Raw genomic sequence first — 24,876 nt, forward strand, 5'->3', positions numbered from 1 at the left:
TTATATCTCCCCTTAGCCGTCTCCTTTCCAAGCTGAAAAGTCCCTGTCTTGTTAGTCTCTCTGCATACGGAAGCCATTCCATACCCCTAATCATTTTTGTGGTCCTTTTCTGAACCTTTTCCAATTCCAATATCTTTTTTGAGATGGGGCAACCACATCTGCACACAGTATTCAAGATGTGGGAATACCATGGATTTATAGAGAGGCAATAGGATATTTTCTGTCCTATTGTCTATCCCTTTCCTAATTATTCCCAGCATTCAGTTTGCTTTTTTGACTGCCGCTGCACACTGAGTGAATGTTTTCAGAGGACTATCCACAATGACTCCAAGATCTCTTTCTTGAGTGGTAGCAGCTAATTTAGACCTCCCCCCATCATTTTATATGTATAGTTGGGATTATGCTTTCCAATGTGCATTACTTTGAATTTAATGTTGATAAATGCATCTGCCATTTTGTTGCCCAGTCACCCAGTTTTGAGAGATCCTTTTGTAGCTCTTTGCAGTCTGCCTGGGTCTTAACTATCTTTAGTAATTTTGTATCACCTACAAATTTTGCCACCTCACTGTTTACCCCTTTTTCCAGATCATTTATGAATATGTTGAATAGGACTGGCCCCAGAATAGACCCCTGGGGGACACCATTATTTACCTCTCTCCATTTTGAAAGCTGACCATTTATACCTACCCTTTGTTTCATATCTTTTAACTAGTTACCAATCCATGACAGCACCTTCCCTCTTGTCCAGTGGCAACTTACTATGCTTAAGAGCCTTTGGTGAGGGACCTTGTCAAAGGCTTTCTGCAAACCTAAGTACACTATATCCACTGGATTCCCTTGATCACTGACCCCCCTCAAAAGAATTCTAGTATATTGGTGAGGCATGATTTCCCTTTACTAAAGCCATGTTGACTCTTCCTCAACAAATTATGTTCATCTAGATATCTGACAATATTGTTTTTATAGTGTCAACCAGTTTGCCCGGTACTGAAGTCATGCTTTCAGGTCTGTAATTGCCGGGATCTCCTCTGGAGCCGTTTTTAAAAATTGGCATCACATTAGCTATCCTCCAGTCATCTGGTACAGAAGCTGATTTAAATGATATCTTACAGACTACAGTTAGTAGTTCTGAAGGAACTCAAATGTGAAATTGCAGAACTCTTGAGTGAATACCATCTGGTCTTGGTGACTTATTGATGTTTAATATATCAATTTGTTCCAAAACCTCCTCGAATGATACCTCAATCTGGGACAGTTCCTCAGATCTGTCACCTAAAAAGAAAGGCTCAGGTTTGGGAAATCTCCCTCACATCCTCAGCCATGAAGATCGATGCAAAGAATTAAATTTAGTTTCTCCGCAATGGCCTTATCCTAGAGTGATCCTTTAGCACCTCAATGGCTATTATTTTTTGAGTTTTTGCCTAACTGTTCCTCAAATTCTTTTTTGGCCTCCTAATTGTATTTGTACATTTTGTTTGCCAGTATTTATGCTCCTTTCTATTTTCCTCACTAGGATTTAACTTCCACTTTTTAAAGAATGCCTTTTTGCCTCTCACTGCTTCTTTTACGTTGTTGTTTAGCCACAGTGGCTCTTTTTTGGTTCTCTTACTATGTTTTTTAATTTCGGGTATACATTTAAGTTGAGCCTCTATTATGGGGGTCTTTAAAAAGTTTCCACGCAGCTTGCAGAGATTTCACTTTTGGCACTATACCCTTTAATTTCTGTTTAACTAACCTTCTCATTTTTATGTAGTGCCCCTTTCTGAAATTAAATGCTACAGGGTTGGGCTGCTGTGGTGTTTTTCCTGCCACAGAGATATTAAATGTAATTATATTATAGTCACTATTACCAAGAAGTCCAGCTATATTCACCTCCTGGACTAGATCCTGTGCTCCACTTAGGACTAAAGCAAGAATTGCCTCTCCTCTGGTAGGTTCCAGAACCAGCGGCTCCAAGAAGCAGTCATTTTAAGGTGTCTAGAAACTTTCTCTCTGCATCCTGTCCTCAGGTGATATGTACTCACTCAATATGGGGATAACGAAATCCCCCATTATTAATTATTATTGAGGTTTTTTATGTTAATAGCCTCTCTAATCTGCCTGAGCATTTCAGTCACTATCACCATCCTGGTCAGGTGGTTGGTAATATAGCCCTTCCATTATATTCTTATTAGAGCATGTAATTTCTATCCAGAGATTCTATGGTACAGTTTGATTCATTTACAATTTTTACTTCATTTGATTCTACACTTTCTTTCCACATATAATGCCATTCCCCCGCCAGCATGACCTGTTCTGTCCCTCAGATATATTTTGTACTCTGCTATTACTGTATCCCATTGATTATCCTCATTCCACCAAGTTTCTGTGATGCCTATTATATCAATATCCTTGTTTAATACAAGACACTCTACTTCACCCATTTTATTATTTAGACTTGTATGTGAAGAAAGCCATATTGTGTGCAGAGAACCACCATCAGCTAAATGTACTTTTGCCCTCAAGGCAAGGTGTGCCTGAAGGCAATCTCTTGAGATTCTTTCTTGGCTTTTCCTGGGATTTTTCCCTTGCTTTCAAAATTTATGTCTTTTCTCCCCCATTTTTCTTCACAGGCTCTAAGGGTGCCTGAAGTGCCAGGCTTGTGACAGAAGCCTGGAAAGGAATCTCAAAGCTACTTGTTTACAATTTCATTTCTCATTGGGTGTGTGACATACCAGGGTACAATCCAGACCAATGAGTAGCTGCGTCACCCCTGCCTGTAACCTGGGCTGCCCTTTACAATGCCTTCCTGCAGTAGTCTCCATCCTGGCCCGTTCACAAACAGCCTCCAGCATGTAAATTACTCCCAGCCATGTCTGTCTGTGCTGCAGCCAGCCACACCTTGGAACCTACTAGCCTTGGTTATGTTGGTGACCCCAACGCAGCCCCATTCCTGGAGCTTTCCCCAGGAATATATGTCCTGTACTGCCCAGCCCTCTCCTGCACAGTACAAATATATTAAATCTATTATTCCTTTAAGGGAATAATATGCACATAACTTGTTACCCCAAATGGAATAACCCAGACCCTTCAACTTGAACACGTTGGATTAGATTTAGATAATAAACTGTTTTTACTGTTTTAACTACAGAGAGATTTGGAGTACAAGTTATGAGGCATAAAAGTCAGAAAGTTTTAAAAAAAAAAAAAAAGAAGAAGAGGTAAAACACTTACTGGTGCCTAACAACCTATATTAGATTCAAATCAAAATTTCTTTTTCCACATGCTTTCAGCAGTTTTACTGACCAAACTCTTTAGGTCAGTACCCCTCCCACAGAGTCCAATGGCTGCTTCCTTCCTTTGTCTCTTTAGTTGCAGAGAATGTGATGGGGGGGGGGGGGTGGTCTGTCCCTTCTTTCTATAGTCCTGTCCTCACTTTAAGAAGCATTTCCAGATGGGAGCAAGGCAGCAGACAGTCTGTGTGGAAGGAAACTCCATGCTATTTCTTCACTAAGATGTAAATTTTTGCCCTGCCGCCCCCCCGCCCCTTTCCTGCCAAAGAATGGTCACTTGGCAGGTAACTGTCCATCAGCCTTGTTTACACATGGCTCAGGCATCAGCTTGCCCTTTGTCTGAGGAATTTCTAGGTCACTCCCCAGACATCTCAGGAAAGCTTATTTTGGTCATGATTTCAGCTTGTTTATATAGGAAGAAGTTTATAGTTTCAGATATTATGCTACTATTTTCATTTTGCCATGATAATGCTGATCAGCAAATTATGCATTTTTAAATCAGTGCATCTAAAACTGTGGGTCCTAACACAAAAGAGGGTCACAAGGCTACTGTAGGGGGGTCATAAGATCAAAAAACATTGCCAGGAGGAAGGGGAGCTGGGGGGTACAGCAGCTGCTGCTCTCTGGCTACCAAGCTCCGAAGGCAGTGCAGCCACCAGCAGCAATACAGAAGTACGGGTGGCAATACTGTGAGCATGCTCCTGTGAGCATCTACAGTAATTTGCTATCACTCCTGAGGGGGGGGATCATCACAGTCTAAAATATTGAAACCAGTTTAAAATACCTTACAATGTATACTTTGTAGATTATACACCTTTGTTCACATTCTGTCTACACTAGAATTACATACCCATGGCTGGCCCATGCCAGCTGACTCAGGTTCACAGGGCTCAGGCTGTGGGACCATTTAATCACAATGTAGACGTTCTGGTTTGGGTTGCAGCCCAAGCTCTGGGACCGTCCCATCTCGCAGGCCCGACAGCCTGAGCCAGCTGGCATGAGCCAGCCACAGGTTTTTAATTGCAGTGTAGACATACTCAAATACTTCCTGAATTCAGACACCTGACATATGATTTGGAGAGCAGCTCTTTGAAAAGGATCATCATCCCCACCCATGAGAGTGATGGCCCAGAAAAGGTCACAGTCCACATCCTTCTTGAGCAAGGCTGGGAGGACCAAGCTTAAAGACCAAGAAAGAAGAGAAACAATGGCAGACACCCATCTCCCCCACGCAGAGGGGAGTGGACTGAGGCCTAGGTCCACACATAAAAATTAGATTAACAATTTCTCACCCTGAGCACAATGGTTAGGTCAATCTAGCTTCTGTCTCTCAGAAGTGGATTTAACTACATTGACATAGAAAGTGTCTACACTATAGCACTACAGTGGCACATCTGCAGCGCCACAGCTGAGTCACTGTAGCACAGATATACCCTTAGAAGGCGGCTTATAATGGAAGTCTGGTTGCAACCTTAACTATGGGATTACAACTCATAACTCAATACTTTGCCTGTATATAGTGTCTTTCAGTCTCCAATGCCTTGCAGAACAACTTAGATGGGCAGACTCAGACCACAGCTACATTAAGGCAATTCACTGACATGACTGCCTCTATGTATCACCAGTGCAAATCTCTAAAGCAGACATCGCACCAATGCAGCTTAACTTGGTAATTTAATGAGAGCACAGCCTCACCATGTCTTCATTAGGGCTTTGTGCTGGTATACATACCATTATACAGGTTAGACAAACACCTGTCAGGAATGATCTAGATCAGTCATTGCCAACCTTTTTAAGCACATGATCACTTTTTGAATTAAAGTGCAATCCAGGATCTACCCTGCCCTTTCCCCAAGGCCCTGCCTCACTCCCTCCACTGCTTGCTCTCCCACACCCTCACTCACTTTCACTGGGCTGGGGCTGGAGGTTGGAGTACAGGCTCCAGGCTGGGGCCAAGGGGTTCAGAGTGGGGGAGGGGCCTCAGTGGGGGATGAGGTGCAGGAGAGGGCTCAGGGTGCTGGTTCCAGGAAGGGCTCAGGGCTGGGGCAGGGGCGTAGGCTCATGCCAGGCAGCGCAGTAGAGCTAAGGCAGGCTCCCTGCCAGCCCAGGCCCCACACTACTCCTGGAAGTTGCCAGCACATCCCTGCAACCCCGGGGGGGGAGGGGGAAGAGAAGGAGGATCTGGAGGGAAGTAATCGTGACTCTGTGTGCTGCCCCTCTCTATAGGCACCACCACCACAGCTCCCATTGGCCACAGTTCCCTGTTCCTGGCCAATGGGAGCTGCAGGGGCAAGGAGGTGCAGCGCCCAGAGACCCCCTTTCCCTTCACCTCCCCGTCCCCCAACGCAGGGACATGCCAGCTGCTTCCAGGAGTGGCGCTGGGCCAGTGCAAGCAGGGAGCCTGCCTCAGCCCTGCCGAAGTTTTAGCAGCCAGAGACTGCAGTCGACTAGCAGAGGCTCTGCGATCAACCAGTCGATCACAATCTACCGGTTAGTGACCACTGGTCTAGGTAATACTTAGTCCTGCCATGAGTGCAGGGGACTGGACTAGATCACCTCAAGATCCCTTCCAGTCCTATGATTCTATACCACTGCCGACTGCCTTCATGAAGGAAAGGCCAAGGCAAAGTTTAGTTACCATGCCCAAGTTTACACAAAGGAAACAGAGCCAGGACCAGAACCTAGAATTCTCCCCCAGCCCCCTGCTGCAGACAAACCAGAATACTATCAGGATGGACTGAATGCACACCCCTTACCATGGAATGACACACTTAGTGCCATGATGTTTTTCAGCCAGCTGCTGCAGTTTCAGGATGCGCTCTGCTTGGATTTGGAAGAGTGTTTTGTGGGATGGCAACCCCACGTCGTACATTCCCTTGGGATAAGAAACACCCAGTCTTGTCCCTTGTCCACCAGCTAAGAGGAGGACAGCTACTTTGCTCTGAGAAATCTGATGGAGACCTAAAGAAAGAAAGAAAGAAAGAAAGAAGTAGTGACCAAAAGCTTTCCCCCCTGCAGAGTGGAAGCCATGTGATGCCTTCCAGTTTATGAACAATATCGTTGAAACCATAATCCTCCAGCACCCAAGCTGGCTGGCTCTGGGGAGGAAGGCAGCACAGCCAATCCCAGTTAAACAAAGGTTCTCTGGTTACTGGCAGGGGGACAGGATGGTCTGAGGGAACATGCGTACTGCTCTGTTGACTGACTCAGTCACAGCAAAGGAGCTCTGTCTGAAGGAGACAAGAATGAGCTTCAGAGCAGCCCCAACAGGACTAGACTAAGTTCTGGGCATTCTTGTGGTGTTTACACCTCACCCTTCTTGAAAACACCCAGCTCCTGTCTGCCAGGATACCACTCTGCCCAGGAGTGGCATTGCAGAGGGGCAGAGAGATTATCCTTTAGGGTACAGAAGCTCAGCTGGCAGTTTCATGTAGTAAATGTGCTGGAGGGATCTTCAAATCATCCTGTTGCAGGAGTCAGAGTAGCAGCCGTGTTAGTCTGTATTCGCAAAAAGAAAAGGAGTACTTGTGGCACCTTAGAGACTAACAAATTTATTAGAGCATAAGCTTTCATGAGCTACAGCTCACTTCATCGGATGCATTTGGTGGAAAAAACAGAGGGGATAAACCCATTGTTTCATGTTCTCTGTGTGTATATATAATCAATCAATCTCCCCTCTATCCCCTGTTTTTTCCACCAAATGCATCCGATGAAGTGAGCTGTAGCTCACGAAAGCTTATGCTCTAATAAATTTGTTAGTCTCTAAGGTGCCACAAGTACTCCTTTTCTTTTTGTTGCAGGAGTGTAACCCAGGCTCAGCCAAGTCTCTTTAGATTTCTATTTATCCCCAAATCATTGGGACCCACAGTGCTGGGCTTCACAAGACCAGGAAGACAGTTGTCCTCAACTCCCAGGTTTTACAGAGGTCACAAGGACAGCCTAGACCCGTGACACGTGACTCACTAGCTTCACTCTGAGTGTCTCCTGAAGATCTCAGTGTTTTAACATGTGCTGCAGATTTAATTAGCCACTGAGGATGCTTTTACTATGTTATTAGCCAATTGTAGCTAATAAAACACATGGTCAGTCATTTTGCTGTGAGACTATATACAGATATATAAAAAGCAAATATTCTTCATACTGTTTAGTGTGTATTCATTGTTTCATTAACTATAATACTATATGCTCATTTATTGTGGCTCTTTTGGAGTAATACTGATCACTAATTTGGCTCCTGAACCACTTATGTCAGAGTATCACTAGCACAGACTAACCATATCATGAGTGGCAAGAGGTGGCCAACCCAGCATGCGTTCAAAGTACTATACAAACATTAACTGTAACACTCAAACCCCTTGTGAGGTACATGGCTTTATCTTCATTTGGGATTTGCCCAAGGGCAGAAAGCAAGGAGGATGGGAGGGAAGTAGAGTCAAGATCAGAATTCCCAGACTCTGATTTCTGGCCCAGACCTTAATCCCTTAGACAATGGTGCCTCATCTAAGGTAACTTGCCAGACTGCATGTAACACGGATAAGGAAACTTACATTTCAGTTATGCACCCTTCTTGTTGCACCAGTGTAGATTTAATGACACCCCCTGCCCCCAAATACTATATTAGTTACAGAATTGAGTACGTAAATTAAAAAAAAATAATCAAGGTTGCACAGTTAACATGGAATTTTCCTATTTGAAAGTTTAGAAAGGAATTCAACAAACAAAAAGGAAGACAAAGAAGGGAAAGAGTACATGTGTTGCATTAGAGAGAAGCATGGCCTAAACATATGAATGAATGGGAGCCACCAATGGTGGTGTTGTAATCCCAGTTCCGCCAGCAGCTTGGGTAAATCTGTACATCATTTCTTCCCCCCTCCATTCCCATATCCCAGTACACATCCTCTCATCTCATAAGATTTGGTATAATTGCTGTTTTGTAGATGCATAGTGAAAGATACTCAGCATTTAGAGTATTGTAAGAATGTCAAGCATTAGGAGTGCTAGGTTGTATGTGGGACCAAGATACGAAGCAGTTATTCACAGGGGGTTTGTATACGCTAGATGTTGTGCAGCTGAACAGTTCTATCAGAATAGCTTCAGCAACAGAATGTGCTCAGTTGTGTAGCATACATGTGTGGCTCCACTCCCAGGTCTGATCATTCAAGACAGTTCTGAACTCATGCACAGAAGTTCAGATCTTCAAGCAATGTCTAAACAGGTGATGTGACAGACCAAAGAGAATTTAAAGTTACAAATAACTGGAAATTCTGGGATATCTATCTATAGCACTGTTATGAATAGTCTAAGTCTAAATTTTTTTTGACTATGGGAGCCTAAATAGGTGCTTATAGCAGACTAAAAGAAAAGCAGTACTTGTGGCACCTTAGAGACTTAAATTTATTAGAGCATAAGCTTTCGTGAGCTACAGCTCACTTCATCGGATGCATTTGGTGGAAAAAACAGAGGGGATAGAGGGGAGATTTATATACACACACACACAGAGAACATGAAACAATGGGTTTATCATGCGCACTGTAAGGAGAGTGATCACTTAAGATAAGCCATCACCAGCAGCAGGGGGGGGAAAGGAGGAAAACCTTTCATGGTGACAAGCAAGGTAGGCTAATTCCAGCAGTTAACAAGAATATCTGAGGAACGGTGGGGGGGTGGGGTGGGGGTGAGAAATACCATGGGGAAATAGTTTTACTTTGTGTAATGACTCATCCATTCCCAGTCTCTATTCAAGCCTAAATTAATCCAGTTTGCAAATTAATTCCAATTCAGCTTAGGCCAATTCAATGCATCCGATGAAGTGAGCTGTAGCTCACGAAAGCTTATGCTCTAATAAATTTGTTAGTCTCTAAGGTGCCACAAGTTATGCTTTTCTTTTTGCGAATACAGACTAACACGGCTGCTACTCTGAACCCTATAGCAGACTAGTTATCAACAGGATTTGTGGTGAAGGGTTCATCTTTCAATGAGAGTGTCAATCTTCAGCACTTCATAAAATATAAGCAATTAATTAGGTGCCCACCCCACGCACGAAGACATTGGCCCTTGGCTCTTTAGCTGTGCCACAATGTAATTGAAGAATTTGGGTTTCACCTCATGTCACAAGCCTCCAAACTTTGGTACAAGTAAATTCAAATACATTTCAATTTAGAAAACTACGCTACCATTTTTTCAAACCAACAGGGACTGTTCTTCATGTAGTATAGCCATTGGCTAAGCATGTTGTGATATCTGCAAAAATGTTTGTCCCCTCTTCGCAAACACAAAGTGGTTGGACCAATTCACAGAAGTTCATTTTCCAAGAAAACTTTGGTTTCAGTCAAGTCAAATTTCAGCAAAAAAAGGGGGGAAAAAAGCTTTTGCAAGAGTAAAAGCATTCAAATAAGGCAAAGCTGAACCAAACCAGTCAATTTTATGCAGCCAAGTTGTGCTCTTTCCAAACTGTGCCTATATTTACAGGACAGCAACCTAGAATAGTGCACAATAAAGAATCCACAATGGCATTTTCAAACAAACAATTTCCAGATATTTTCAGACTAGTAGCTCTCACTGAGGAACGTTCACTTAAGTTTCATAGTTGTGTGTGTGAAGTTTTTTTGCATGTGATTAGTGTTCAGATTCTCCTACCTTTCCGATGGAAAAGTATGTCACCCTCTTGATACAGCTACCCCAAGCCCCAGAAGAGTTTAGAAAGTTGCAAGTTTCTACAGAGAGGAATTTATAATGAAAAGCATTTTGCAACATTAGAGCTTTCTCCGTCAGCAAAGGCTGTGTGGTATGGCTGTTTTTCCTGATAGCTGTTTGCTATAAAGGCTGAGAGTTTACAATGAACCGCCAAAGGTCAAATGCTTCCTGGATAACTTCCTGCTTGGACTCATGCCTTAAGCCTGTTTTAAAGCATCTGTTAAGGAATGGAACAAAGGGTGCTGCACATATGGAGGTGCATATGCATAGTAACTATGCATGTCAGTGAAAAGTTTAGGAGTCTGTTCAGTTATTCTTTCCCAACTTTACCCAGCCACACCACAGTGTCATATCGAGAGAGAAAATAAAACAAGCAGGGCCAAAGTATCCCCCATACTCTTTTGACACTAATGTTTAGATACATTAATGCCAACACTTTTATGGCACATTCCATCAGTCAATCTGAAAACGTGTTGCAAAGGTGGCCAGAATCATGGTCCTCCTGTTACAGATGGGGATATGGAGGCACAGAGAGGGAAAAATCAATTCACCCAGATCACCCAGCAGCAGAGCTAGGACCAACACTCAGCTCCCTCAAGTCTCAGGGAAGTGCTCTACCCACTATATTTAAGTGTAAGCTTTATTGTTCTATTACTGTCTTATAGCAGCTACAAGACTCATTTCACAATCACTCCTGCTGTCTCTTTATGTAAGCTATCATGCCATTTCCAGCCTTACTAGGGAGGTCTACTTTCTCCGATATACAATGTTAATGATGCCTTTTCACACATAGGTGCAGTATTTGAAGGCAGCACATCTTAGTAACACTCAAGTATCGGGGGTAGCCATGTTAGTCTGTATCCACAAAAACAAAAAGGAGTCTGGTGGCACCTTAAAGACTAATAGATTTATATGAGCATAAGCTCAGTGGCACTGCTATGCGTGCCCACATGGCCCCACAGTATGCCAACATTTTTATGGCTGACTTAGAACAACGCTTCCTCAGCTCTCATCCCCTAGCACATCTCCTCTACTTGCGCTACATTCGAGACTAACAAATTTATTTGAGCATAAGCTTTTGTGAGCTACAGCTCACTTCATCGGATGCGTTCGGTGGAAAATACAGTGGGGAGATTCACACACACACACACACACACACACACACACACACACACACACACACACACAGAACATGAAACAATGGGTTTTATCATACACACTGTAAGGAGAGTGATCACTTAAGATGAGCTATTACCAGCAGAAAGGAGGGGGGGGGGGAAGCAGGAAAACCTTGTGGTGATAATCAAGGTGGGCCATTTCCAGCAGTTAACAAGAACATCTGAGGAACAGTGGCAGGTTGGAGTGGGGGGAGAAACATGAGGAAATAGTTTTACTTTCTGTAATGACTCATCCACTCCCAGTCTCTGTTCAAGCCTAAATTAGTTGTATCCAGTTTGCAAATTAATTCCAATTCAGCAGTCTCTCAGCGATGGTCACATAACCACCACCCTATATCGGAAACCTACTGACTGCTATTCCTACCTACATGCCTCTAGCTTTTATCCAGATCATACCATACGATCCATTGTCTACAGCCAAGCTCTACGATATAACGGCATTTGCTCCAACCCCACAGACAGAGACAAACACCTACAAGATCTCTATCATGCATTCCTACAACTACAATACCCACCTGCTGAAGTGAAGAAACAGATTGACAGAGCCAGAAGAGCACCCAGAAGTCACCTACTACAGGACAGGCCCAACAAAGAAAATAACAGAACGCCATTAGCCATCACCTTCAGCCCCCAACTAAAACCTCTCCAACGCATCATCAAGGATCTACAACCTATCCTGAAGGACGACCCATCACTCTCACAGATCTTGGGAGACAGACCAGTCCTTGCTTACAGACGGCCCCCCAATCTGAAGCAAATACTCACCAGCAACCACACAACAGAACCACTAACCCAGGAACCTATCCTTGCAACAAAGCCCATTGCCAACTATGCCCACATATCTATTCAGGGGACACCATCATAGGGCCTAATCACATCAGCCACACTATCAGAGGCTCGTTCACCTGCGCATCTACCAATGTGACATATGCCATCATGTGCCAACAATGCCCCTCTGCCATGTACATTGGTCAAACTGGACAGTCTCTATGTAAAAGAATGACTAGACACAAATCAGACGTCAAGAATTATAACATTCAAAAACCAGTTGGAGAACACTTCAATCTCTCTGGTCACTCGATCACAGACCTAAGAGTGGCTATCCTTCAACAAAAAAACTTCAGAAACAGACTCTAATGACAGGTTTCAGAGTAGCAGCCGTGTTAGTCTGTATTCGCAAAAAAGAAAAGGAGTACTTGTGGCACCTTAGAGACTTAAATTTATTAGAGCATAAGCTTTCGTGAGCTACAGCTCACTTCATCGGATGCATTTGGTGGAAAAAACAGAGGGGAGATTTATATACACACACAGAGAACATGAAACAATGGGTTTATCATGCTCACTGTAAGGAGAGTGATCACTTAAGATAAGCCATCACCAGCAGCGGGGGGGGGAAAGGAGGAAAACCTTTCATGGTGACAAGCAGGTAGGCTAATTCCAGCAGTTAACAAGAATATCTGAGGAACGGTGGGGGGGTGGGGTGGGGGTGAGAAATAACATGGGGAAATAGTTTTACTTTGTGTAATGACTCATCCATTCCCAGTCTCTATTCAAGCCTAAGTTAATTGTATCCAGTTTGCAAAGTAATGCCAATTCAGCAGTCTCTCGTTGGAGTCTGTTTTTGAAGCTTTTTTGTTGAAGGATAGCCACTCTTAGGTCTGTGATCGAGTGACCAGAGAGATTGAAGTGTTCTCCAACTGGTTTTTGAATGTTATAATTCTTGACGTCTGATTTGTGTCTATTCATTCTTTTATGTAGAGACTGTCCAGTTTGGCCAATGTACATGGCAGAGGGGCATTGCTGGCACATGATGGCATACATCACATTGGTAGATGCGCAGGTGAACAAGCCTCTGATAGTGTGGCTGATGTGATTAGGCCCTATGATGGTGTCCCCTGAATAGATATGTGGGAACAGTTGGCAATGGGCTTTGTTGCAAGGATAGGTTCCTGGGTTAGTGGTTCTGTTGTGTGGTTGCTGGTGAGCATTTGCTTCAGGTTGGGGGGCCGTCTGTAAGCAAGGACTGGCCTGTCTCCCAAGATCTGTGAGCCCATTGCCAACTGTGTACTCCTTTTCTTTTTTGTGAATACAGACTAACACAGCTGCTACTCTGAAACTTGTGCTACATTGATGACATCATCATATGGACCCATAGGAAGGAGGCCCTTGAAGAATTCCACCTGGATTTCAACAATTTCCACCCCACCATCAACCTCAGCCTCAGCCTGGACCGGTCCACACAAGAGATCCACTTCCTGGATACTACAGTGCAAAGTGATGGTCACAGCCACCACACTATACCGGAAACTTACTGACCGTTACACTTACCTGCATGACTCCAGCTTCCATCCAGAACACATCACATGATCCATTGTCTACAGCCCTAAAATACAACCAAATTTGCTCCAATCCCACAGACAGAGACAAACACCTACAAGATCCTTATCAAGCAGTCTTAAAATTACAATACCCACCTGGGGAAGTGAGGAAACAGATTGACAGAGCGAGACGGGTACCGAGAAATCACCTACTACAGGACAGGCCCAACAAAGAAAATAACAGACCACCACTGGCCATCACGTACAGCCCCCAGCTAAAACCTCTTCAGCACATTAACAACGATCTACAACTTATCCTGGAAAATGATCCCTCAATCTCCCAGACCTTGGGAGACAGGCTAGTCCTTGCTTACAGACGGCCCCCCAACCTGAAGCAAATACTCACCAGCAACTACACACCACACCACAGAAACACTAACCCAGGTACCAATGCCTGTAGCAAACCTCGTTGCCTATTCTGTCCCCGTATCTACTCTAGTGACGCCATCAGAGGACCCAACCACATCAGCCACACCATCAGAGGCTCATTCACCTGCATGTCTACTAATGTTATATATGCCATCATGTGCCAGCAATGCCCCTCTGCCATATATATTGGCCAAACCAGCCAGTCCCTACATAAAAGAATAATTGGACACAAATTGGACATCAGGAATAGTAATATACAAAAGCCAGTGGGAGAACACTTCAATCTTCCTGGACATTCTATAACAGATTTGAAAGTAGCTATACTTGAACAAAAAACATCAAACCCAGCTGAAGTGAAGAACACTGTGTTGTAAAGGAGGGAGTTAGATACTAATGATCCCTCCCCTCACCGCTAATGGAAGCTGGCACGTGGATGTGGCCCCAGTGGAAGACAAATCACTGTGAACTGAGCCCAGGCATTCAGAGTAGCAGCCGTGTTAGTCTGTATTCGCAAAAGGAAAAGGAGTACTTGTGGCACCTTAGAGACTAACAAATTTATTAGAGCATAAGCTTTCGTGAGCTACAGCTCACTTCATCGGATGCATTTGGTGGAAAAAACAGAGGGGATAGAGGGGAGATTTATATACACACACACACAGAGAACATGAAACAATGGGTTTATCATACACACTGTAAAGAGAGCGATTACTTAAGATAAACCATCACCAACAGCAGGGGGGGGGAAGGAGGAAAACCTTCCATGGTGACAAGCAGGTAGACAGAGCCAGAAGAGTACCCAGAAGTCACCTACTACAGAACAGGCCCAACAAAGAAAACAACAGAACGCCACTAGCCATCACCTTCAGCCCCCAACTAAAACCTCTCCAACGCATCATCAAGGATCTACAACCTATCCTGAAGGACGAGCCATCGCTCTCTCAGATCTTGGGAGACAGACCAGTCCTTGCTTACAGACAGCCCCCCAATCTGAAGCAAATACTCACCAGCAACCACACACCACACAACAGAACCACTAACCCAGGAACCTATCCTTGCAACAAAGCCCGTTGCCAACTCTGTCCACATATCTATTCAGGGGATATCATCATAGGGCCTAATCACATCAGCCACACTATCAGAGGCTCGTTCACCTGCGCATCTACCAATGTGATACATGCCATCATGTGCCAGCAATGCCCCTCTGCCATGTACATTGGCCAAACTGGACAGTCTCTACGTAAAAGAATGAATGGACACAAATCAGACGTCAAGAATTATAACATTCAAAAACCAGTTGGAGAACACTTCAATCTCTCTGGTCACTCGATCACAGACCTAAAAGTGGCTATACTTCAACAAAAAAGCTTCAAAAACAGACTCCAACGAGAGACTGCTGAATTGGAATTAATTTGCAAACTGGATACAATTAACTTAGGCTTGAATAGAGACTGGGAATGGATGAGTCATTACACAAAGTAAAACTATTTCCCCATGGTATTTCTCCCTCCCACCCCACCCCCCACTGTTCCTCTGATATTCTTGTTAACTGCTGGAAATAGCCTACCTGCTTGTCACCATGAAAGGTTTTCCTCCTTTCCCCCCCCTGCTGCTGGTGATGGCTTATCTTAAGTGATCACTCTCCTTACAGTGTGTATGATAAACCCATTGTTTCATTTTCTCTGTGTGTGTATTCAATCTCCCCTCTGTTTTTTCCACCAAATGCATCCGATGAAGTGAGCTGTAGCTCACGAAAGCTTATGCTCTAATAAATTTGTTAGTCTCTAAGGTGCCACAAGTACTCCTTTTCCTTTTGCGAATACAGACTAACACGGCTGCTACTCTGAATGCCTGGGCTCAGTTCACAGTGATTTGTCTTCCACTGGGGCCACATCCACGTGCCAGCTTCCATTACCGGTGAGGGGAGGGATCATTAGTATCTAACTCCCTCCTTTACAACACAGTGTTCTTCACTTCAGCTGGGTTTCATGTTTGTGTGCAAATGTGAAGCGCCACAAGCGTGTGACTGGCCCTCATGGAGGAACAGTCACTTGAACAAGTTTAAACGTACTGATGCTCATTAAATCTAAAATTAAGAATTTAAAGAAAGCAGCTTGTGCCCAGCGCAAGCTTTCCGGGCCCCAGGCTCTGTCACTGATCGCAGCACGGCACTCGGGAGAGGGGCTCCCAGGCGCGGAGGCTGCGAAGGGTTTGCTCAGAGCGCACCGCCGGCGCGGCACCACGAGCGGGGACAGCAGAGCCCTGCGCTCTCCCCCCCCCCCCGCACCGGGATGCGGGCACCACCGCCCCCAAGGGGCTCCCTCCCGCCACACGCTAAGCGGCGCCCACAGCCCAGGAGCCAGCCTGGCCCGCCGGGGGAAGGAAGCGCCCCGCGCTGCCCCTAGGGCCAGGAGCAGCCGTGGCAGGCTGCTGGGGAGGGACGCCCGCCAGCCCGTACCTTCGCGCTCCCACTCGGGGAGCCGGCCCACGTCGCGGGTGGCGCTGCCCAGCACGGCCCGCGGCAGGGCCTCCATCCGCCCGTCCACCTTGTCGCGGCCGGCCGCGCCCGCGCCCGCGCCCTCTACGGCCCGACGGAAGCAGGAGCCCAGCGCCTCCCAGTCCAGACCCTCCAGCTCCTCGCGCAGCGCCCGCCGCTCCGCGCCGCCCAGTTCGGCCCAGAAGCGCAGCAGGTGGCTCTGCCCGGCTGCGGCCAGCCGGCGGCGCAGCGCCTCGGGCTCCATGGGGAGGGAGGGAGCGTCGCCCAGCCCCGAGCAGCCCCAGCCCGGGAACTCACGGCCCCCAACCAGCCGGCACCTCCCGCCCGGCGCCTGCTACCGCCGCTGCCTCCACCCCTCGCCACCAGCGACCACGCTTCTTCCTGTCGCCCTCATAGGGGCGGCTCTACCCTGCCCCCAGGGTCACCAATGGCGAGGCGCAGGAGCGGGCTGCCACGCCGCGTCCCCAGGCCCACGACGCGCCCACTGGCCCTGGCGTCATGTGCGGCGGCGGAGACGCGATCCTAATGGCTGAGAGCCCACGGAGGGCGGGGTCACAGCCACTTCCGCCCAAGCTCTTCCTGGGCCACGTGGCACGCCCTAGGGTATGCGGCTGGGGGCGGCTCCGGTCCTCCGCCAGCTCCGCAGCTGTTGGCCATGGTGATGTTTGTGACGTCACCTACCGTCCACGTAGCCGACTCGCGGGGAAAGCAAAGGGAGAATCCTCAGCACTTTCCCCCAACCACGTCTCGCATCACCCTTCCCGCCTCCACGCCACTCCCCTCCCCCACAGCACCCGTGGCTGCTCCCACCCAACCCCTCCCCTCCCGCACAGCACCTCTGCCTGCTCCTACCCACCCCTCCCCTCTCCTCTCCACTCCCCCACAGCACTGCTTCCTACTCCCACCCAACTACTCCCCTCTCCACTCCCCCACAGCACTGCTTCCTACTCCCACCCAACTACTCCCCTCTCCACTCCCCCACAGCACTGCTTCCTACTCCCACCCAACCCCTCCCCTCTCCACTCCCCCACAGCACTGCTTCCTACTCCCACCCAACCCCTCCCCTCTCCACTCCCCCACAGCACTGCTTCCTACTCCCACCCACCCTCCCGCCTCCACTCCCCCACAGCACTGCTTCCTACTCCCACCCAACCCCTCCCCTCTCCACTCCCCCACAGCACTGCTTCCTACTCCCACCCAACCCTCCCGCCTCCACTCCCCTCCCCCACAGCACCCGTGGCTGCTCCCACCCAACCCCTCCCCTCCCGCACAGAACCTCTGCCTGCTCCTACCCACCCCTCCCCTCTCCTCTCCACTCCCCCACAGCACTGCTTCCTACTCCCACCCAACTACTCCCCTCTCCACTCCCCCACAGCACTGCTTCCTACTCCCACCCAACCCCTCCCCTCTCCACTCCCCCACAGCACTGCTTCCTACTCCCACCCAACCCCTCCCCTCTCCACTCCCCCACAGCACTGCTTCCTACTCCCACCCAACCCTCCCGCCTCCACTCCCCTCCCGCACAGCACCTCTGCCTGCTCCTACCCACCCCTCCCCTCTCCTCTCCACTCCCCCACAGCACTGCTTCCTACTCCCACCCAACTACTCCCCTCTCCACTCCCCCACAGCACTGCTTCCTACTCCCACCCAACCCCTCCCCTCTCCACTCCCCCACAGCACTGCTTCCTACTCCCACCCAACCCCTCCCCTCTCCACTCCCCCACAGCACTGCTTCCTACTCCCACCCAACCCTCCCGCCTCCACTCCCCTCCCCCACAGCACCCGTGGCTGCTCCCACCCAACCCCTCCCCTCCCGCCCAGCACCTCTGCCTGCTCCTACCCACCCCTCCCCTCTCCTCTCCACTCCCCCACAGCACTGCTTCCTACTCCCACCCAACTACTCCCCTCTCCACTCCCCCACAGCACTGCTTCCTACTCCCACCCAACCCCTCCCCTCTCCACTCCCCCACAGCACTGCTTCCTACTCCCACCCAACCCCTCCCCTCTCCACTCCCCCACAGCACTGCTTCCTACTCCCACCCAACCCTCCTGCCTCCACTCCCCTCCCCCACAGCACCCGTGCCTGCTCCCACCCAACCCCTCCCCTCCCGCACAGCACCTCTGCCTGCTCCTACCCACCCCTCCCCTCTCCTCTCCACTCCCCCACAGCACTGCTTCCTACTCCCACCCAACTACTCCCCTCTCCACTCCCCCACAGCACTGCTTCCTACTCCCACCCAACCCTCCCGCCTCCACTCCCCTCCCGCACAGCACCTCTGCCTGCTCCTACCCACCCCTCCCCTCTCCTCTCCACTCCCCCACAGCACTGCTTCCTACTCCCACCCAACTACTCCCCTCTCCACTCCCCCACAGCACTGCTTCCTACTCCCACCCAACCCCTCCCCTCTCCACTCCCCCACAGCACTGCTTCCTACTCCCACCCAACCCCTCTCCTCTCCACTCCCCCACAGCACTGCTTCCTACTCCCACCCAACCCTCCCACCTCCACTCCCCTCCCCCACAGCACCCGTGGCTGCTCCCACCCAACCCCTCCCCTCCCGCACAGCACCTCTGCCTGCTCCTACCCACCCCTCCCCTCTCCTCTCCACTCCCCCACAGCACTGCTTCCTACTCCCACCCAACTACTCCCCTCTCCACTCCCCCACAGCACTGCTTCCTACTCCCACCCAACCCCTCCCCTCTCCACTCCCCCACAGCACTGCTTCCTACTCCCACCCAACCCTCCCGCCTCCACTCCCCTCCCGCACAGCACCTCTGCCTGCTCCTACCCACCCCTCCCCTCTCCTCTCCACTCCCCCACAGCACTGCTTCCTACTCCCACCCAACTACTCCCCTCTCCACTCCCCCACAGCACTGCTTCCTACTCCCACCCAACTACTCCCCTCTCCACTCCCCCACAGCACTGCTTCCTACTCCCACCCAACCCCTCCCCTCTCCACTCCCCCACAGCACTGCTTCCTACTCCCACCCAACCCCTCCCCTCTCCACTCCCCCACAGCACTGCTTCCTACTCCCACCCAACCCTCCCGCCTCCACTCCCCTCCCCCACAGCACCCGTGGCTGCTCCCACCCAACCCCTCCCCTCCCGCACAGCACCTCTGCCTGCTCCTACCCACCCCTCCCCTCTCCTCTCCACTCCCCCACAGCACTGCTTCCTACTCCCACCCAACTACTCCCCTCTCCACTCCCCCACAGCACTGCTTCCTACTCCCACCCAACCCCTCCCCTCTCCACTCCCCCACAGCACTGCTTCCTACTCCCACCCAACCCCTCCCCTCCCCTCTCCACTCCCCCACAGCACTGCTTCCTACTCCCACCCAACCCTCCCGCCTCCACTCCCCTCCCCCACAGCACCCGTGGCTGCTCCCACCCAACCCCTCCCCTCCCGCACAGAACCTCTGCCTGCTCCTACCCACCCCTCCCCTCCCCTCTCCACTCCCCCACAGCACTGCTTCCTACTCCCACCCAACCCTCCCGCCTCCACTCCCCTCCCCCACAGCACCCGTGACTGCTCCCACCCAACCCCTCCCCTCCCGCACAGCACCTCTGCCTGCTCCTACCCACCCCTCCCCTCTCCTCTCCCCTCCCCCACAGCACTGCTTCCTACTCCCACCCAACCCCTCCCCTCTCCACTCCCCCACAGCACTGCTTCCTACTCCCACCCAACCCCTCCCCTCTCCACTCCCCCACAGCACTGCTTCCTACTCCCACCCAACCCTCCCGCCTCCACTCCCCTCCCCCACAGCACCCGTGGCTGCTCCCACCCAACCCCTCCCCTCCCGCACAGCACCTCTGCCTGCTCCTACCAACCCCTCCCCTCCCCTCTCCACTCCCCCACAGCACTGCTTCCTACTCCCACCCAACTACTCCCCTCTCCACTCCCCCACAGCACTGCTTCCTACTCCCACCCAACCCCTCTCCTCTCCACTCCCCCACAGCACTGCTTCCTACTCCCACCCAACTACTCCCCTCTCCACTCCCCCACAGCACTGCTTCCTACTCCCACCCAACCCCTCCCCTCTCCACTCCCCCACAGCACTGCTTCCTACTCCCACCCAACCTCTCCCCTCTCCACTCCCCCACAGCACTGCTTCCTACTCCCACCCAACCCTCCCGCCTCCACTCCCCTCCCCCACAGCACCCGTGGCTGCTCCCACCCAACCCCTCCCCTCCCGCACAGCACCTCTGCCTGCTCCTACCCACCCCTCCCCTCTCCTCTCCACTCCCCCACAGCACTGCTTCCTACTCCCACCCAACTACTCCCCTCTCCACTCCCCCACAGCACTGCTTCCTACTCCCACCCAACCCCTCCCCTCTCCACTCCCCTCCCGCACAGCACCTCTGCCTGCTCCTACCCACCCCTCCCCTCTCCTCTCCACTCCCCCACAGCACTGCTTCCTACTCCCACCCAACTACTCCCCTCTCCACTCCCCCACAGCACTGCTTCCTACTCCCACCCAACCCCTCCCCTCTCCACTCCCCCACAGCACTGCTTCCTACTCCCACCCAACCCCTCTCCTCTCCACTCCCCACAGCACTGCTTCCTACTCCCACCCAACCCTCCCACCTCCACTCCCCTCCCCCACAGCACCCGTGGCTGCTCCCACCCAACCCCTCCCCTCCCGCACAGCACCTCTGCCTGCTCCTACCCACCCCCTCCCCTCTCCTCTCCACTCCCCCACAGCACTGCTTCCTACTCCCACCCAACTACTCCCCTCTCCACTCCCCCACAGCACTGCTTCCTACTCCCACCCAACCCCTCCCCTCTCCACTCCCCCACAGCACTGCTTCCTACTCCCACCCAACCCTCCCGCCTCCACTCCCCTCCCGCACAGCACCTCTGCCTGCTCCTACCCACCCCTCCCCTCTCCTCTCCACTCCCCCACAGCACTGCTTCCTACTCCCACCCAACTACTCCCCTCTCCACTTCCCCACAGCACTGCTTCCTACTCCCACCCAACTACTCCCCTCTCCACTCCCCCACAGCACTGCTTCCTACTCCCACCCAACCCCTCCCCTCTCCACTCCCCCACAGCACTGCTTCCTACTCCCACCCAACCCCTCCCCTCTCCACTCCCCCACAGCACTGCTTCCTACTCCCACCCAACCCTCCCACCTCCACTCCCCTCCCCCACAGCACCCGTGGCTGCTCCCACCCAACCCCTCCCCTCCCGCACAGCACCTCTGCCTGCTCCTACCCACCCCTCCCCTCTCCTCTCCACTCCCCCACAGCACTGCTTCCTACTCCCACCCAACTACTCCCCTCTCCACTCCCCCACAGCACTGCTTCCTACTCCCACCCAACCCCTCCCCCCTCCACTCCCCCACAGCACTGCTTCCTACTCCCACCCAACCCCTCCCCTCTCCACTCCCCCACAGCACTGCTTCCTACTCCCACCCAACCCTCCCGCCTCCACTCCCCTCCCCCACAGCACCCGTGGCTGCTCCCACCCAACCCCTCCCCTCCCGCACAGCACCTCTGCCTGCTCCTACCCACCCCTCCCCTCCCCTCTCCACTCCCCCACAGCACTGCTTCCTACTCCCACCCAACCCTCCCGCCTCCACTCCCCTCCCCCACAGCACCCGTGGCTGCTCCCACCCAACCCCTCCCCTCCCGCACAGCACCTCTGCCTGCTCCCACCCAACCCCTCCCCTCTCCACTCCCCCACAGCACTGCTTCCTACTCCCACCCAACCCCTCCCCTCTCCACTCCCCCACAGCACTGCTTCCTACTCCCACCCAACCCCTCCCCTCTCCACTCCCCCACAGCACTGCTTCCTACTCCCACCCAACCCTCCCGCCTCCACTCCCCTCCCCCACAGCACCCGTGGCTGCTCCCACCCAACCCCTCCCCTCCCGCACAGCACCTCTGCCTGCTCCTACCCAACCCCTCCCCTCTCCACTCCCCCACAGCACTGCTTCCTACTCCCACCCAACTACTCCCCTCTCCACTCCCCCACAGCACTGCTTCCTACTCCCACCCAACCCCTCTCCTCTCCACTCCCCCACAGCACTGCTTCCTACTCCCACCCAACTACTCCCCTCTCCACTCCCCCACAGCACTGCTTCCTACTCCCACCCAACCCCTCCCCTCTCCACTCCCCCACAGCACTGCTTCCTACTCCCACCCAACCTCTCCCCTCTCCACTCCCCCACAGCACTGCTTCCTACTCCCACCCCACCCCACCCCCCGCCTCCACTCCCCTCCCCCACAGCACCCGTGGCTGCTCCCACCCAACCCCTCCCCTCCCGCACAGCACCTCTGCCTGCTCCTACCCACCCCTCCCCTCTCCTCTCCACTCCCCCACAGCACTGCTTCCTACTCCCACCCGACTACTCCCCTCTCCACTCCCCCACAGCACTGCTTCCTACTCCCACCCAACCCCTCCCCTCTCCACTCCCCCACAGCACTGCTTCCTACTCCCACCCAACCCCCCCTCCACTCCCCACAGCACTGCTTCCTACTCCCACCCAACCATCCCGCCTCCACTCCCCTCCCCCACAGCACCCGTGGCTGCTCCCACCCAACCCCTCCCCTCCCGCACAGCACCTCTGCCTGCTCCTACCCACCCCCGCCCCGCCCCTCTCCCCTCCCCCACAGCACTGCTTCCTCCCCCACCCAACCCCTCCCCTCTCCACTCCCCCACAGCACTACTTCCTACTCCCACCCAACCCCTCCCCTCTCCACTCCCCCACAGCACTGCTTCCTACTCCCACCCAACCCTCCCGCCTCCACTCCCCTCCCCCACAGCACCCGTGGCTGCTCCCACCCAACCCCTCCCCTCCCGCACAGCACCTCTGCCTGCTCCTACCCAACCCCTCCCCTCCCCTCTCCACTCCCCCACAGCACTGCTTCCTACTCCCACCCAACTACTCCCCTCTCCACTCCCCCACAGCACTGCTTCCTACTCCCACCCCACCCCTCCCCTCTCCACTCCCCCACAGCACTGCTTCCTACTCCCTACCCAACTACGCCCCTCTCCACTCCCCCACAGCACTGCTTCCTACTTCCCGACCCAACCACTCCCCTCTTCCACTCCCCCACAGCACTGCTTCCTACTCCCAACCCAACCCACCCCTCCCCTCTCCACTCTCCCGACAGCACTGCTTGCCTACTCTCACCCAACCTCCCGCCCCCGCCTCCACTTCCCCTCCCCCACAAGCACCCGTGGCTGCTCCCCACCCTACCCCTCCCCTCCCGCACGAGCACCTCTGCTCTCCTACCCAGCCCCTCCCCTCTCCTCTCCACTCCCCACAGCACTGCTTCCTACTCCCACCCAACTACTCCCCTCTCCACTCCCCCACAGCACTGCTTCCTACTCCCACCCAACCCCTCCCGCCTCCACTCCCCTCCCGCACAGCACCTCTGCCTGCTCCCACCCAACCCCTCCCCTCCCGCACAGCACCTCTGCCTGCTCCTACCCACCCCTCCCCTCTCCTCTCCACTCCCCCACAGCAATGCTTCCTACTCCCACCCAACTACTCCCCTCTCCACTCCCCCACAGCACTGCTTCCTACTCCCACCCAACCCCTCCCCTCTCCACTCCCCCAGAGCACTGCTTCCTACTCCCACCCAACCCTCCCGCCTCCACTCCCCTCCCCCACAGCACCCGTGGCTGCTCCCACCCAACCCCTCCCCTCCCGCACAGCACCTCTGCCTGCTCCTACCCAACCCCTCCCCTCTCCTCTCCACTCCCCCACCGCACTGCTTCCTACTCCCACCCAACCCCTCCCCTCTCCACTCCCCCACAGCACTGCTTCCTACTCCCACCCAACCCCTCCCGCCTCCACTCCCCTCCCCCACAGCACCCGTGGCTGCTCACACCCAACCCCTCCCCTCCCCTCTCCACTCCCCCACAGCACTGCTTCCTACTCCCACCCAACCCCTCCCGCCTCCACTCCCCTCCCGCACAGCACCTCTGCCTGCTCCCACCCAACCCCTCCCCTCCCCGCTCCACTCCCCCACAGCACTGCTTCCTACTCCCACCCAACCCCTCCCGCCTCCACTCCCCCACAGCACTGCTTCCTACTCCCACCGAACCCCTCCCGCCTCCACTCCCCTCCCCCACAGCACCCGTGGCTGCTCCCACCCAACCCCTCCCCTCCCGCACAGCACCTCTGCCTGCTCCTACCCACCCCTCCCCTCTCCTCTCCACTCCCCCACAGCACTGCTTCCTACTCCCACCCAACCCCTCCCCTCTCCACTCCCCCACAGCACTGCTTCCTACTCCCACCCAACCCCTCCCGCCTTCACTCCCCTCCCCCACAGCTCCCGTGGCTGCTCACACCCAACCACTCCCCTCCCCTCTCCACTCCCCCACAGCACTGCTTCCTACTCCCACCCAACCCTCCCGCCTCCACTCCCCTCCCGCACAGCACCTCTGCCTGCTCCCACCCAACCCCTCCCCTCCCCCTCTCCACTCCCCCACAGCACTGCTTCCTACTCCCACCCAACCCCTCCTGCCTCCACT

At 52.5% G+C, this 24,876-nt stretch overlaps 1 protein-coding gene across 3 annotated transcripts in view; it reads right to left on the bottom strand.

Moving 5' to 3' along the window:
* Positions 1 to 16,880, bottom strand: part of UAP1 (UDP-N-acetylglucosamine pyrophosphorylase 1) — a 38,508-nt gene extending 21,628 nt beyond the window's left edge. The window contains exons 1-2 of one of the 3 annotated variants that reach the window (XR_006273928.1): positions 16,346 to 16,877; positions 6,029 to 6,233 (exon numbers count right to left, since the gene is read on the bottom strand). Coding sequence is in view for 2 of the 3 variants with exons in the window: in XM_038413828.2 (XP_038269756.1) it covers positions 6,029 to 6,233; positions 16,346 to 16,628 (488 nt within the window). In the remaining variant the exon portion in view is untranslated. Of the gene's footprint in view, positions 1 to 6,028; positions 6,234 to 16,345 lie in introns of all 3 variants that reach the window. The other 2 variants (XM_038413828.2, XM_038413829.2) reach the window with 2 other exon arrangements.
* Positions 16,881 to 24,876: the final 7,996 nt, after the last annotated feature.

This window comes from Dermochelys coriacea, chromosome 8 (genome assembly GCF_009764565.3).
Source record: "Dermochelys coriacea isolate rDerCor1 chromosome 8, rDerCor1.pri.v4, whole genome shotgun sequence".
NCBI lineage: Eukaryota > Metazoa > Chordata > Testudines > Dermochelyidae > Dermochelys > Dermochelys coriacea.